The sequence below is a fragment of the Selaginella moellendorffii genome, unplaced genomic scaffold (assembly GCF_000143415.4).
Source record: "Selaginella moellendorffii unplaced genomic scaffold, v1.0 SELMOscaffold_97, whole genome shotgun sequence".
Lineage (NCBI taxonomy): Eukaryota > Viridiplantae > Streptophyta > Lycopodiopsida > Selaginellales > Selaginellaceae > Selaginella > Selaginella moellendorffii.
Window position 1 is genome coordinate 269,690 of NW_003314358.1, and position 14,864 is coordinate 284,553.

The 14,864-nt window shown below is 45.4% G+C and overlaps 5 protein-coding genes across 7 annotated transcripts in view; 3 read left to right on the forward strand and 2 right to left on the reverse strand.

The window, feature by feature from the left end:
• Nucleotides 1-2,423: 2,423 nt before the first annotated feature.
• LOC9650730 (coatomer subunit beta'-1) lies at nt 2,424-6,447 on the reverse strand. The gene is made up of 21 exons (XM_024663115.1): nt 6,340-6,447; nt 6,247-6,267; nt 6,140-6,201; nt 5,997-6,088; nt 5,554-5,879; nt 5,221-5,501; nt 5,100-5,168; nt 4,830-5,046; nt 4,580-4,768; nt 4,388-4,528; nt 4,237-4,311; nt 4,009-4,185; nt 3,868-3,959; nt 3,692-3,808; nt 3,523-3,637; nt 3,397-3,468; nt 3,153-3,349; nt 3,013-3,106; nt 2,853-2,959; nt 2,676-2,796; nt 2,424-2,628 (listed from the first exon to the last, which is right to left on the reverse strand). The coding sequence occupies exons 1-21, from the start codon at nt 6,340-6,342 to the stop codon at nt 2,512-2,514; spliced, it is 2,685 nt and encodes an 894-aa protein (XP_024518883.1). The 5' UTR covers nt 6,343-6,447; the 3' UTR covers nt 2,424-2,511.
• A 10-nt stretch (nt 6,448-6,457) lies between these two features.
• LOC9651112 (J domain-containing protein spf31) lies at nt 6,458-7,888 on the forward strand. 2 transcript variants are annotated; one of them, XR_002990795.1, is made up of 10 exons: nt 6,458-6,559; nt 6,624-6,714; nt 6,780-6,840; nt 6,912-6,989; nt 7,041-7,114; nt 7,170-7,283; nt 7,343-7,450; nt 7,501-7,539; nt 7,589-7,728; nt 7,782-7,888. XR_002990795.1 is itself a non-coding variant. In XM_002989341.2 (9 exons), the coding sequence occupies exons 1-9, from the start codon at nt 6,483-6,485 to the stop codon at nt 7,667-7,669; spliced, it is 723 nt and encodes a 240-aa protein (XP_002989387.2). In that variant the 5' UTR covers nt 6,458-6,482; the 3' UTR covers nt 7,670-7,838. The 2 variants fall into 2 exon arrangements, 1 of the variants encoding a protein (XP_002989387.2); XM_002989341.2 differs by having other exon boundaries at nt 7,589-7,838.
• LOC9650731 lies at nt 7,759-11,231 on the reverse strand. 2 transcript variants are annotated; one of them, XM_024663116.1, is made up of 3 exons: nt 11,101-11,231; nt 9,635-10,403; nt 7,759-9,573 (listed from the first exon to the last, which is right to left on the reverse strand). In XM_024663116.1, exons 2-3 carry the CDS (start codon nt 10,388-10,390, stop codon nt 8,572-8,574), a joined length of 1,758 nt encoding a protein of 585 aa, XP_024518884.1. In that variant the 5' UTR covers nt 10,391-10,403; nt 11,101-11,231; the 3' UTR covers nt 7,759-8,571. The 2 variants fall into 2 exon arrangements, with proteins under 2 accessions (XP_024518884.1, XP_024518885.1); XM_024663117.1 differs by lacking the exon at nt 11,101-11,231 and adding an exon at nt 10,772-11,082.
• On the forward strand, nt 11,168-13,661 carry LOC112342032 (pentatricopeptide repeat-containing protein At4g02750-like). The gene is made up of 2 exons (XM_024663177.1): nt 11,168-11,261; nt 11,689-13,661. Exons 1-2 carry the CDS (start codon nt 11,168-11,170, stop codon nt 13,659-13,661), a joined length of 2,067 nt encoding a protein of 688 aa, XP_024518945.1.
• Nucleotides 13,662-13,680: 19 nt separating this feature from the next.
• LOC9650732 (protein ACTIVITY OF BC1 COMPLEX KINASE 8, chloroplastic) overlaps nt 13,681-14,864 on the forward strand; it is a 3,673-nt gene continuing 2,489 nt past the window's right edge. The window contains 4 exon segments of the mRNA XM_024663215.1: nt 13,681-14,237; nt 14,303-14,438; nt 14,501-14,667; nt 14,719-14,839. Coding sequence (XP_024518983.1) covers nt 13,794-14,237; nt 14,303-14,438; nt 14,501-14,667; nt 14,719-14,839 — 868 coding nt within the window. The 5' untranslated portion in view covers nt 13,681-13,793.

A 14,864-nucleotide genomic window follows, 5' to 3' on the forward strand; every position in this document is an offset into this window, starting at 1 on the left:
ATTTAATTAATAATTTATAACATATTAATTTTCTGTATAAATTAGTATTTTATAATTTTAATAATAAAATGTTAGAAAATAAATATATATAAATTAAATAAGAAAACCAACATTCCTATAAGCAAAGCATAGTAAATTATTCTTTTTATATTAAAAATTAATTATTTTTATATCCAATATTAATTTTAAGTTCTTATCAGCCCTCATGAGTTTAAACATCAAAGTTCATAAAACGTAATTTGGATGTTAAGTGAAGGAAGTAAAAATGTACACTTGAGATGACAAGGAAGATTATATAATAAGATTAAAACATGATTTTTAAATAGCAGATAGAGTTGAAATTCTAAAACATATATATCTAGATTTGAAAATACTATTACACCTTATTTTTCTCCCTTTAAACCATATGTAAGAAATTCAAATGATATTTCTCCTTTAATCATAATAGCATTTACTGTTATTATTCCAAAAGGTGCTAAGGGTTCACAATGACAATACTTTTAAATACATGAAGTGAAATGAAACTATAGCCAAACTATCAATTGTTTCTATTGTAAATTTGTATATATAAATATATATATATCAATATATGTCTCTTGACTAGATAATTTTGTGTGTGTGTGTGTGTGTGTATATATATATATAGTTGATAACTATAATAAACATGCAATCAAGTCTTATTTTGGTTTAAATATTTCTTCATGCTTATGATATGGTTGTAGTATTTGCATCCTATTTTTAATAATTTATGGAAATATAAAGTACATATGTTTCTAGACAGTAAACCAAAATTCATTATAATATGTGAAATTTATTACAAAAAAGTATTAAAGTTTACTTTAAATTTAAAATTTTATTTCTTTTCCAAAATTTAAAGTTTAAATATCTTTAAAAAATTAAAAAGATGATTAAACTATATAGACATATAATATTAACAAATTCAAAGCAATAGTAATTTAATAAATTTATATAAGCTTAACTATCTTTTTATATATTAAGAAATTTTATATATGAAATTTTTATTTTTATTTTTATTTTCTTTTTGTATTAGTATTAATTCAATAATTGAACATGGGGGAGAAAATACAATAACTCAAGAGAGTGTTGATTTAATTTTATATGCAATGGAATTAATGATTAATAATATATCTGGAGAAGAATTACCTAAAGGACAAAGCATGCAATTTCCATTTACAATACAAGATGATAGAGTTGGCCCATTGAATGTTGTTAATCAGATGTGGGTATATAGTAAATTTGGGAAACACTATGATCAATGTAGTGCAAATAGTGAAGATATTGAATATGATCATGGAAATAATGTTGGATTTCATTTAAATAATTTATTAGATATATATCGTGCTGCAATAAGAAATTTTCGAGCAACATTTATTACAGTTATAAATGATTATTTTGCAATTGAGTATATTATAACAAACTTTCATCAACCTAAGCCCTTTGATAAATTTACAATTAATAGTTTAAATGATTGTAGAATTCATTTCACAACTTTATTTAGTACTTTACCTTCATATTACTTAAGAGGTTCACAATTTATAATGTCTCTAAATAAAAAAGCTTTATTATATTTACATCTAAATTGTATTTTAGCTTTATATGTAAAGAACAAATTAAAATGGTTTGTAGGATCAAATCAATATAATAATTGTGAATTTAAAATGCAGATAGATGGAAATATAGTTTTATATTCTTTTGGTCATAATGTTGTTTGGTCTCCAAATATTTTTTGTGGTAAATCGATTTGCTTTTTATCTTTACAAAATGATTGTAATTTAGTTTTATATGAATCTAATCAAATGGTACTTTCTCGACATCCTGTTATTAGAGCAAGATGGTCATCAAATACATATCCTTGTTAAAACTATATCTATATACTTTAAATTCTTAATGTAAATTAATGATTTTAAAATTAAGATTAGTCTTGCAATAAATCTATTTTCTTGTTAGAGATATTTACAGAAGGGATCACAGACATTGTATAAAATATAAACCAAAGCATACAGTTCACCCATGGCAAGGTCAGATTCTATCACAGAACATGGATATAATTGCTTTCTAGTTTCTGGTCCTTCAGAGCTTGCTCTTATTTGTTTTCAGTTTTGTTTGTCAAGTCACGAGCCTTAATCGTTGACCGACAGTTTTTTTCTTTAGCCTAGCTTCTTATATTTGGTTTATCCATCAAAAACTGATCGCAAGAAACCAAAAGGAAGAACTCTCCACGCAAAGAGAGGAAAGAGCTCACCTGCGACTCTGCGCGACCCGGACTCTGCGCTGAAACAAACGATACCAACTTAGATATAAGAAAACCAAGGAAAAAGAAAAGTGGAGTTCACCTGAATCCATTCGGAACTGGATCAGATCAAAACCACTCTTCGATCACCTGACAGGAGGACATCTGCAGCTCAAAAACTCAATGACATAAATTGCCATTCATGTGTTCCACCAGAGTTACACCATTCTACAAGAATGAACCTCCACCAAAGATATAAATTATGCAGCTACCTCTTCTTCGCCAACGAGGACTTCACCACCATTATCAACTACGCCCTCGGCCTCCACAAAGTCGTCCCCGACCTCGTTCTCTTCCACATACTCTTCCTCCTCCTCCTGCCAAGCTTCATGAGTAAAACACCCAAACACAAGAGGTCTCATACCTGGTGGCCGTCTCCAACCAAAACACCTTCGCTTCCACTCGACGCTTTCAAGTCATCTATGATATCGACTTTCCTCTTCTCCAGGTACTCCAGGTAGCTCTTCGCAGGTGGCAACTCCGCCCTGTGTATGCACAAGTAGAACTTTACGGAGGCTCGAAAACTCTTGGCAAAGCTCACCTTTCCTGCGCGCATTTGGCTTCCGCGGTCAATGCCCACTCCCAGTCTGGAAACAAGTTGGGGTACTCGGTCGGGTCGGCCAGAGACTCTGCTGCTTTTGCATTGACCTGCAACGAACAAGACGGGATGAAACGAAGGATGCCAACTTTGGTAGCGATACCTTTTTCAAATCATTCCGCCAAAGTCCTACGATCTCGGTTACTTTACTGGGCAAGTATGTTCTTGCCATGAATGCCGCTTCGGGTATGCGGTTGCTGCGAGCATAGCCATGAAGTTGAAAATGAATGGAAGATTGCATACCTGTCAATTAGGAGTTGAACGCAGTCCTCCAGTCGCCCAAGGAGAAACAAGCAGACGAAAGCAACGTTGTTCTTCCCTTGATCCTTGGCCAAGCTTGACAAGCTCTCCAAACCTTCCTTATCTCCCAGAGAGGAATAAAGGAGGAGCAAGCCACTGAAGTCGGTCGCATGCTTTAAGCATTCTTCTGCTACATCGAGCTGCCAAAAGACGTTTTTCAGATCATGTAGTATCAAACCTCTCCCACCTTTCCGGAAGACATAGCTAGCTCGCCAAGTTGCTTCCACTTTGAGTCGCTTTGAGCTTCCTCAGCGATTGCCTGAGATAAACCACCTCAATATTCGACAAAAGAAAATAACAGAGCGTAACATGCCTTTGCAACTTCGAGTTTGCCCAGTTGCACAGCAAGGTCAAATCGATAATCCGGATCAGTTGCCGCTTCAAGGGCGTCCTCCAGCATACCACGTGACTCCAAGAAATGGGCAACACTGAATAGGAGTATTGAGAGTGTTATACTAGCAAAAGTACCAGCCAAAGTTTACCTGTTTAAGTGCTCCTTCGGAATGGTTGGCAAGACTTCCTGCGCTCGCTCAATATCTCCACGTAGAACGAGTGTTTTGTACTCGATCAGGCCAAGTAACAGCGTGTAGCTGACAATACTGTAATTTCACAGGAGGATTAGCCATCGTTCATGATCAGAAAAGTAAAAAACACTTACTTGAACTCCTTGTCGATCAGATACACTCGGCTTTGATTTGCCAGATAGCCAAGCAAATACATTGGCTTGTCCAGGTGATACATAGTAGTTACCTGGAAGAGGATGTGTGAAACAAATATAAACGACAACACAGAAGCAGACCTCTCCTCCAACGCAGTAGTTCAGTCTCCATGACGAGTTGTTGTAAATGAAACAATCGCCTACCCATAAGCCAGTTCTCACGCGCTCGGATATCTCATGCAAAAGTTCAAATGCGTCCTCGACTCCTTGCTCGTCAATCTGCTTCCCGCTGTCAAGGTACTCGGAAACAATATCATGCTGCATCCAAACAACAGTAAGCATAAATTTATAGAGATTTTCGAAACTAACGTTGTATTTCAAGATGTAGAAGGATTTTTCGCTTGTAATTGCAACCAGATCCCCGCTGTCAGCCCAAAAGATGTTCTGCAAAATTCGAAAACATTGTGAGGCATTACAAAAGAGAGAAAGAAAGAAATAAAACAAAGAAACAAATAAACACCTTCACTGTAACGTCAATTCTACGAATCATTCGGCATTCGGCCCAGTCGTAGAAGCAAACGAAGTCATTCGAGCGAACTCCTAAAAGACATCCACCGTAAATTCCTTCAGCTGAAAAGGCTGGTCGCATGCTCTTTTTCTCCTGTTAAACAAAAATTATATATCATACACGTCAAAATGTTATTCGACCCACCTGAAACGCTTTATTGAAGACCTTGATCTTGGAAGTGCTCTCCCTCACAGCAGAGTCCCCTTCTTGTGACCAAACGAACTCAAGAGCAGATCCAAATGACTTGTTTCTCCAGGCAACAGGGGTGTAAATTGTATATTCCCCATCACCACAAACCACCACAAATCTTCCATTTGGGTTATGTTTCAGGCTCTGCACATATTATATCAGAAAATGTCCGATACCCAGAAAAAAAAGAGAGAGAACTACTTACTTGTGGGTACAGATCACAGCTACCAAGCTCTTTGACCGCTAAAGGCAAACGTTCTCCATCAACCACCTCAAAATCTGTCGGTACGGCTCTTATATTTACAGTTTGAATCTCGTTATGCTTAGCCCAGATTATCTTCCCGCTGCTGTCCATACTGGCTACAGGTTCCTCCTTTCCAATTTTGATCATTATGGTTCCTTCATCGTACGCAATAGCCACCCTGGAAGTTTTAAATCGGTTATGCGCATGAACAAAAACACCACAGATCTTTACCTGTTTGATCCCTTTAAGTAGCCAATCATCCAGACACGTTCAAGCCCATAGTTCAATGTGTTTTCAAGTCTGTAAAATGGAAACGTTGGGGTAAGTGTGTTACGCTTAACGCGCCAGTCACCTGTAAGTTGTAGTATGCCAGATCCGCACCGTGCCGTCCTCTGATCCCGTGATGATAATTGGCAGCTCGGGGTGAAAGCACACGGCGGAAACATTATGCGTATGTCCCTCGAGCGTCTGAACGCAAGCCTTAGTCTGGTAGTCCCAAACTTTAGCTGTTTGATCATCCGATCCCGTGATAAGATACGGCCTGTCACCGCCGGTGAAATACTCCACACAGTTTACGCCCTTAACATGAGCATCCAGTGTGAAGTTTGGCTCCGGAGATCCGAGGTTCCATATCTACAAGCACAAGAAGAAAAGTCAAACAATCACCTCTAAACGACGAACGCACCTTGATGGTCCGATCCAAAGAGGCACTGGCGAAGGTGTTAGTATCCTTTGGGTTGAGAGCGACTTGCATCACGTAGTGGGAGTGGCCTTCGAAGATCTGGATACACGTCCACCCCTTCTCCCAGTCCCAGAGCTTGATGAGCATGTCATCCGAGGATGACAAAACGCAGGGAAGTGTCGGATGGACGACGACGCACCTGATGTAGTCCGTGTGCGCTTCAAACGACTTGACCTTGTCCATGGTATTGTAGTTGTAGACTCGAATGTACATGTCGTCGGCACCAGCGACTATCCACTGCTTTCGCGATATGAACTTGGCCGAGCGGACTACAAGCAAGAGATCACACAATGGTTTAGAGAGAAACTTAGAAAAATCGAGATGGAGCAACACAGACTTGGAAAAATACTCTCGAGGGACTTAGAGAAATCCACTCCAAAAGTTACCTGGTAGCTCTGTGACTTCGAATGTTTTGACCACGCCCTGTGTTTGATGATTCCAAATGTAGATGCTTCCAGTGTAGAGACTCGCGAGGATCCTGGCGAACGCATAGAAAATCATTCACGCTCTTAGTCTAATGGCTACATACCATGGCTCTGTGGGATGGAGATCTACACATTTCACGCGCTCTGATCGTTGCGCAAGCTTGCGCTGGAGAAAATCGACTCAGCAAAGCTACAAAACATCGCGACGTACCTTGATTCCCAGGGACAGAGGCTGCGCATCGAAGGAAAACAAGGAATTTCGTTAGATCCAGCTGATGGAGGTGGGAGATCGAGAGAGATTTACCATTGCCGGCGGTGCTCTCCGCCCTCGCAGATCCAAAGGCGCAAGAACCCTAGCAGAACCACGCGAAAAGGGAATATACCGCTTACTCCTTTAACAGCGTTAAGCGATAGCGCGGCTTTGAGTTTTTAGGGCTGGGCAGTGCCATGGATGCCGATGACGCATTGCTCAAGGAGTTCTTCGCGGAGGTGAGCGAGGTGGAGCGTGACAACGAGGTGAATCGGTAAGAGTAGGCTCCGATGGATCGGCAAAACTGGATTTTGAGTGAATGGGATTGGAATTTCCAGGGTTCTATCGTGTTTTAAGCTCAATCCTTTCGAGCATCTCAATCTTCCAGTGGATGCGACGCTAGAGGAGATTCGGAGGCAGTATAGGAAGGTTAGAGCCAGTCGATCGAGCTGCGAAATTTTAGAGCTGAAAGTTTTGCCCCACATTTTTGACAGCTTTCTCTTTTAGTGCATCCGGATAAGTGTAAGCATCCAAAATCCAAGGAGGCATTCGCTGGTAAGCTGTTGTGTTCTTTCCATTTCGCATATGGTGTTCCATCTACTTTTTGTTTGTTTGATGTGATCTAGCTTTGGCCAAAGCTCAGCAACTCTTGCTGGATCCTCAAGAGCGAGACTATCTCGTGGCTCAAATAAACATGGCAAGGGGTACGTAGGATCTTCTCTGTGTTCTTCATTTTAACGTTGTGGTCTCTATAGATGAGTTGAGAAACGAGCGAAAGAAGCATCTAAAGAAGGACAATGCTTCCAAACTCAGGTCGATGGTCGACGAGGTATGCAACCATCACAAAAGGTCGTGTTTCTCTTTTTTCATTCATTTCTCTCCAGAGCAAGTACGAGACAATGTACGAGGACTCTGAAGAGTTCAAACAAAACTGGAAACTGCGGGTACGCACAATCCTGACCGATCAGGAGTGGCGGCGGCGGAAGATGCAAATGCGGGTGAGCTGCAATCTCTACCTTGATTCGCATTGTTTTGACCATCTGCTGGATTCATCCAGATATCGGAAGAAGAAGGTAGACTGAAAAAAGAGGAAGAGGAAGCTAGGGAGATGTGGAAGCGCAAGCGAGAAGACGAACAACAATGGGAAGAAACGCGAGAGAATAGAGTAAGTACCTCTTTTCGTCGTGTGAATCTGATCGTTTGCTTGCTTGCCAGGTTAGTAACTGGAGAGACTTTATGAAAGGAGGCAAGAAGGTAATCGCCAAAGCCTTGATTCTACCTTTGTTACACTGACTTTTTGCAGTCGAAGGGACAGCTGAAGCCACCGAAGCTAAAGACCGAGGATCCAAACAAGTCTTACGTCCAACGTCCAGTGAAGAAGTGAAGAACTTGGTTACTTCATGCTCTCGATTGCCCGGGCTTGGAGAGATCTATGTTGTACAGGTATGACCACCATCGTTTCACAGCGATAAAGAAGAAAAGAATGATTTTTGCAGTTCAAATTAAGAGCAATCAAAGTCGCAGCACAACAATTTGCTGCTTCTTCTCGTGTCTATGCCTATTTCTAAAGTACAAATGGGATGGAGAGGAATTTTTTTTTGTTCTCTACTCTAAAATACCAAGCACTCGACTACGTACCACCAGCTTGCACTCTTGACGAGCACCGCAAGCAGCTGCTTCCAACGAGCTTTCGCTGGAATCCATCCTTATCTCCATCGTCTTCCTGGATCATCTCCTCGGTCTCTATCCTGCTTAAGTTCTTGTCGACGGATCCTCCCGGGACGCAGCAGCATGGTGGTGCTTGAGACGACACCGACGATGCAATCGACGAGGCCTGTCCCGCCGCCGCTGCTTCCGGGAGCTCGTAGAGCTTGAGCTCTTCTTTGCTCGAACTTTTGCGACTGTCTCGCTCGTCGACGCTGTTGTCCGCTATACTCTTTGCCATCTTTTGCTGCCAGTCGAGGTGAACTGCGAGCACCAAGCTCATGATCTCCTTCCTGTAGAAGGCCACCTGAAACCGTTTGTAAAGAGCTTCCGCGACGTTGGCTCGAGCTAACTTCGTGCTTGGTCCGTATAAGCGCACGCTCTTGCCGTTGCCGAGGTAGTGCTTGATCATATTGTCGAGGAAGAAAGTCTTCGTTCTCGTTGGTTGAGCCGAGAAGCCAACCGCCGCTGCTACTCCACCTTGGAGCTGCAAGCTCGATGCGCTGTTGATCCTCTCCGAGAAGATATCGTAGCTTCTCTTTCTCGACGGCAGTACGTGCTGATAATCGCTCCTCCATCTCGTTAAAGTCTGTTCTTCGATCGAGGACCTGGTAGAGTCGCAGGACGAACCCGCCGGAGCCTTAAGATCAAACCGAGGTGCCGACGAAAACACACGAGTGTCGCCGTGGTCGTGGTTGTCATCGTCTCGCTCGTCGATTCGCTTCTACTTTCGCTGTTCTTGCCCTGCTCCGGATCGCCGGCGTCGGTGTTTCCAGTCCGACAATTCACTTCGAGCTGCTGCAGCTGCTTTGGAAGCGCCAGGAAAGTTGTGATCAAGCCACCATCGTCGTCTCTCTCGGCAGCCGGTTCGTCCTTCTTCTCCTTTGGCGTGTCAACTTTCTTCTCTTTCGGGGCCTCGCCGTCCTTGTCCTCGTCACCTTGGTCGTCACCTTTCGCGAAAGCATGAGACGTTCCTTTGCTCAGCCACAGTGTCGGCCTGCGTTTGCGCTCGCTGACGACTCCATTAGTGTTGATATCGTCCATTTTGCTGCTGCTGCTCACACCCCTCTTGTTATTTATCTCGCTCTGGCTCTTGGCCATCAACTCGTTGTCCAGCTCCGGAAGTTCCAGAAAGCTCGCATCAGTGGCTACGTGATTCAACACCTCGCTGATCGAGTCGAAGTAATCTTTGCCTTTGATCAAGGAGCGTTTCGAGTAGCGCTTGATGCCTGGGACCATGTAAACTAGCGGCCCTTTCCCGCTTTGTTCCGAGCTCCAGTCCTTAGCAAGCAGCCGAGGCCACACTCCTTCCCAGAACAAGTCCTGTGCTCGGCTCTTGCTCAACCGGCAGCCACCCGAGAGAGCTCTAAACATTTCCGTCCCTGTGTAGTCCGAGAAAGCTTTGCCTGGAGGTAACTCGAACTTCTTGGTGGCCTGGACTGAATCCACACTTCCCATCGTCAAGTCCCGTTTCCCACACCCCAGGCCAACCGAGTCGACGAACAGCTCCAGTCCTGCTATGTCTTTTATCCGAGACACGTACCTCTCGAAAGAAACCTCGCCTTTGTTGAATCCAGCCATAGTCTGGGGAGGAAAAGCTTGGTGTTATGGCATCGAGAAAGAAAAACTCGACAAACAAAGTTACCTCGAATAGTTCCGGTCTTGAGCACTCCTCGACTTCTGGAAGAAGCCGTCGTAGAAGTTCTTCCTGACGCCGCCCAACCAAAATGTGTCGACCATTCACGATTCTCTTGCTGCAGTTGTTTCGTGCTGCCACCCATCTCTTGTAGGCCGGAGTCCCGTAAAAGATGCTGTAATAGTAGTGCTGAAGGTCCGTGAGCATTCTCGTCTCCAGGAATCTCTTCAAAGCGTTGAAGTCCTTCCCGAAGAGATAGAGTCCCAGCAGGAACGCAGCCTCCTCGTTCTCCTCCCACGCATCAAAGCCATCCCCCGGAACTATAACATCTTCCATCTCGCTGAGGCTGCTCTTGGCTCGCATTCTCCGAAACGTAAGCCAGTTCCCTTTCCTCTTCTTCTTCCCTTTCCGTCTCCTTCCATCACCACCCCCGTTTTTATCCTCCGGCAGCTCGCCCTCGTTTTGATCATCGCAGTCCCGACCGAGATCCTGCTTCTTCTCGTTGTTCATGCGGATGCTGGTTATCGGAATCGCCATCCCTCCAAGAGCAAACGCGAGCTCTTCCTCGTCAGCCGAAAACACCGTGACGTGGTTCCCATTCTCAGCCGCAAAGAAGTCGTGTGTGCAGCGAGGGAGCTCGTCCACCTGGAAGTCGCTTCCAATCCTCGGAGTGCAATCGTCGTCGTCAGACCCCGAGCCGGAGCCCGAGCCAGACGACTCCGAGTCGTCAAACGTACAAGGCTCCATCTTTAGTTCATCGTCCATTCATGCACAACTCCTGGAATAAAAATAAAAAACGCATTAGTTCATCGTATGCACAACTCCTGGAAGAAAAAAAGGGGCCTCTAGTGAGAGCAAAGCTACACACTCACGAACAAAAGAGTACCACAAAGCTGCAAGAAAAACAAACCTTGCAAATACTGAGAAAGAAGAACTACCAAAGCAGAGATGATTAAAAAGAAATAACACTTGCTAATAAAGCACGGTCGTAAAGAAAGAGAGCATGTAGACTACGTTACAAGCCATGAAATCGCCGGCATAAGCACAGCGCAAGCACTGTTATCGAGCCATTCAACGCTGCTATGGACGCACGAAATCACGACCCAGTAGCCCAGCAAAGAGAGATAAGGCATGCACGCTCGTGACCTAACAAAGAAAACGCGAGAACCTCTCGCGCAAAGCGCTGGAGAGAATGGGGGCAGCAGCGCAGCATCGATTCATCCAAGGACACAAAGAGGAGAAGAAGCGAAGAACAAGACACACAAAGAACAAACCAAAACACCAAAAAAGAACCAAAGAAAAGAGAGAATCTAATCAAGCGCAAGCACGCAACGCAAGCTCTATCCATCATCAATCTTGCTGCAGTCAAAACCCCACAAGGCATGGCCTAGCTACACATTCCATCCTAGATCCAACATTCTCACACGCTCTGGAAATTCGTGCCCTGGGAAGGGGAGCGTTTGGAGAAACCATACCTGGAAGCGCAGCGCTCGCGCCGTGTGTGTGTGCGCCGGCGGGGGAGAAGCGAGGCAGCGGGCGGCGATGGTAGCGGCGATGCGGCGGCGGGCGATCCGAGCGGCGGGCGCGAGCGCGAAGAGGAGGAAATGGCGTGAACGAACGAATGGAATGAAATGGGGTGAGTTTGTGGGTATTTTGGTGTTGTAAAGGGTACGCTAATTAACCCCACCTTGCTTAGCGCTAATAATCCACGCCCCACCCTACAAACCCTAATTCTCTTTTTTGCCTCGTTTTATTTTTTTAGTTGACTTCCAAAGTCCGCCAGCCAGCTTCGACTGGGCCAACGTTTTGGATGAATGTATTTTCATGTGAATTTGCCATTGAGCGAAAACACGTAAGAGAAAATTTGATATACGCGGTGCTCATGCAAATAAATGTTTTTTTTTTAAGAAACAGTTGGCAAACATGTGTCCCAAGTGGCAAAATAATGTCCAATGTGGCCGCGGTTGCGTCACAGCAAGAATGTTTCAAACAGATCCACTTTCCAACCCAATCAATGTTTATTCGATTTGATTTTGATATTTAGTTTTGATCACCTATGGAAGGCAATTTTCACCAGTGTGTGGAGCTCATCCGGTCTTGCAAGACAAAGCCACAGATCAAGTTTGCCCAATCTAAAATTTTCCAAATTGTTGGCAAATCCCACAACCACAGCAGCACTTACCTCTCCAACCTCCTCATTGAAGCTTATGGCAAATGCGGTAGCATCGAAGATGCGATTTCTCTCTTTGATTCCATTGCGAACAAGGATGAGTTCTCCTGGGTGATGATGCTCTCGGCATATGCCCAAAACGGGCATATCCACGAGGCCCGCGGCATATTCGACGCCATGCCCACCAAGAACATCGTCGCGTGGAATTCCATCCTGGCCGCATATGCCCACCAGGGATCCCTCGGCGATGCTTGGAATATTTTCGACGCAATGCCCGAGAGGAACTTGATGACGTGGACGTCGGTGCTGACCATGTATGCCCGGAGAGGGCATATCCCACTCGCCGAGGGGATATTCTCCCAGATGCCCGAGAAGGACCTTGTTTCGTGGAACGCGATGATCTCGGCATATGCCCACTCTGGGCATATTCTCCAGGCCAGGAGAACGTTTGAAGAGATGCCTCTTAGAGATCTCACCTCTTGGGGGTGTCTCATCTCTGCCCTAGCGAGGGATTGCGTCGCGGATCTAGAGACTCTCTGGATCTACCAGATGCCCGAGTGGGATTCTATCTCCTGGAATGGATTTCTCTCGGCGATTGCTCACTGTGATCGCCTGGAAAACGCGAAGAGGGTGTTTGATTCCATGCCCCAGCGAGACATTGTCTCGTGGAACGCGCTCCTCGCGGCGTATGCTTCCAGGGGCGATTTGATGGAAACGATGAGGATCTTCCAGAAATTCATGCCCGAGCACAACATTGCGTCTGAGAACACGATCATGTCAGCGCTAGGCGCCGCAGGGGACGTAGAAAACGCCGAGAGGATCTTTCGCGAATCGATGCAAAGGCACGATCGCGTCTCGTGGAATGCGATGCTAGCGGCGTATGCCAAGAGCGGGGATTTTGATCGAGCAAAAGGGTTCTTCAATCGAATGCCGGAGAAGGACGTGATTTCCTTCACGGCGATGATCGATGCTTTCGCTAGCAACAATCAAATCGAAGAAGCCACAAAGCTCTTCGATTCGATGCCCGAGAGGGGACTTGGAACTTGGAACGCGATGCTCTCAAGCTATGCCGAGAAAGGGAATCTGGAAGAAACAAGAAGCATCTTCGATGCCATGCGTGAGAAGGATTCCATTTCCTGGAACACCATTCTAATGGCATATTCCATGAAAGGTCACATTGAGGAAGTAGAAGGCTTGTTCTTCTCAATGCCCTTTCCAGACCTGATCTCGAGAACAATCCTCTTCACAGCATATGCCCAGGTTGGGCATTTAGGACGAGCGAAATTTCTCTTCGATTGGTTGCCCTGGCGAGATCTCGCGTCCTGGAACGCGATGCTAGCGGCGATCTCGCGGAATGGCCGTCTCGATGACACTGATCGATTCTTCTCTAAATTGCCGCAGTGGGATCAAACCTCCTGGGATGTTCTAGTCGCGGCATTTGCCTACAATGGGCAAGAAGAACATGCCCGGCTAGTCTTCACCAAAATGGCGGTGGAGGGAATCGAACCACGAGAGCCGGCGTTCGTTTGCCTTCTCGTCGGCCACACCCACAGCGGCGACCTAGATTCGGGCATCTCTCTCTTTCGCTCCATGGCAGTGGATTTCCACGCGGCGCCCAGCAAGCAGGCATTCAACGCGATGGTGGGTTTGCTGGGAAGATCCGGGCGCCTGGACGACGCTCGCGAGCTCTTGATCGCCATGCCATTCAATCCGGGCGCGCCGGACTGGAAATCACTGCTGGGCGCTTGCACGAGCATAAATAATCTCCAGCGCGGGGCTCAAGCCGCGGAGAATGTAGCGCGATTGGATCCGGCAGCGCCGGCGCCCTATCTCTTGATCGCGAATATGTGCTCGCGGCATCGATGATCTTGGATTTTTAGGGCAAAAATGCGGAATGGTGGGGGATTTTGAGCCAGACACTTGGCAGTAGCTCATTGGCAGTGGGAATTCTCTCCAAAAGCTGCTATAGCGAGGGCAAAAGAGAGCTTCACACGGGAGATGGCTATGGCTTCCGTGTGTAGCTCCTCGTGTTCTTGGGAAGCTGGGGCGATGGCGTCACTGGTGAGACCATCTCCACCGCCGAGAAAGAGATTGTGGGCAGTGGGATTTGGGGACATGCATCACCAGCTCTACCGGAGAAATCTCAAGAGGGGTCAGCTGGCTTTCACGGGAGTGACGAGAGATCATGGAAATGGAAGCGTTTTGACGCTGGAGCTCGAGGATGATGAGACTCGGAGGGAGAATGTGGCTAATGGCGCGAGTTCTTCACGCAGAGAGAAAGAAATGGCGAGTGGATTGGATGGTGAAGTTAGCGGCAATGGAGTAGCAGTAGCAACGATGGCGGTTCGCGAGCTCGAGGAATTTAAATCCACCAGTGTTCTTGAGGAGGAGCTTGAGCAAGACGAGCCTTGGTTTCGAAAGGAAATTCAAGACAATGTCAAGGTAACAAAATCTGATTTTTGTAGCCATTCATTTGTTGAGGTTTATACTGTTCTTATCCGATGAAGGTTTCAGTCACTCCCGGTGGCCGATGGAATCGCTTCAAAGCTTATTCGACTTTGCAAAGATCATTGGAGATATGGGCCTTCGTTTTCTCGTTTCTTTTCAAGCAGTGGCTCCTTGGGCGGAAGTTCATGTACAAAGGTGGGATTTTTATAGTTCCAGAACTCGCATTGGGAAGAAGTAGTGTTTATAATTTTCCTCAGGAGGGATAACGGAGGAAAAAAAGATGGAAAGACGAAAGCGTCTTGCGAAATGGCTAAAGGAAGGACTGCTGAGATTGGGACCGACTTTCATCAAGATTGGACAACAGTTTTCCACGCGAAGCGACATTCTTCCGAAAGAATACGTCGACGAACTCGCTGAGCTTCAGGTTCTCTACTGTGAATTCTCACTTTTGGATCAATGACACCGTCGATCGCAGGATCAAGTTCCTCCTTTTGAGTCGGAAGTCGCCGTGAGTATTTTGGAGGAAGAACTCGGTTGCTCCGTGGACCAGGTTTTCGAGAAGTTCGATCGTGATCCCATTGCCGCAGCAAGCCTTGGTATGAATTTATGTTCGTGTTGGTT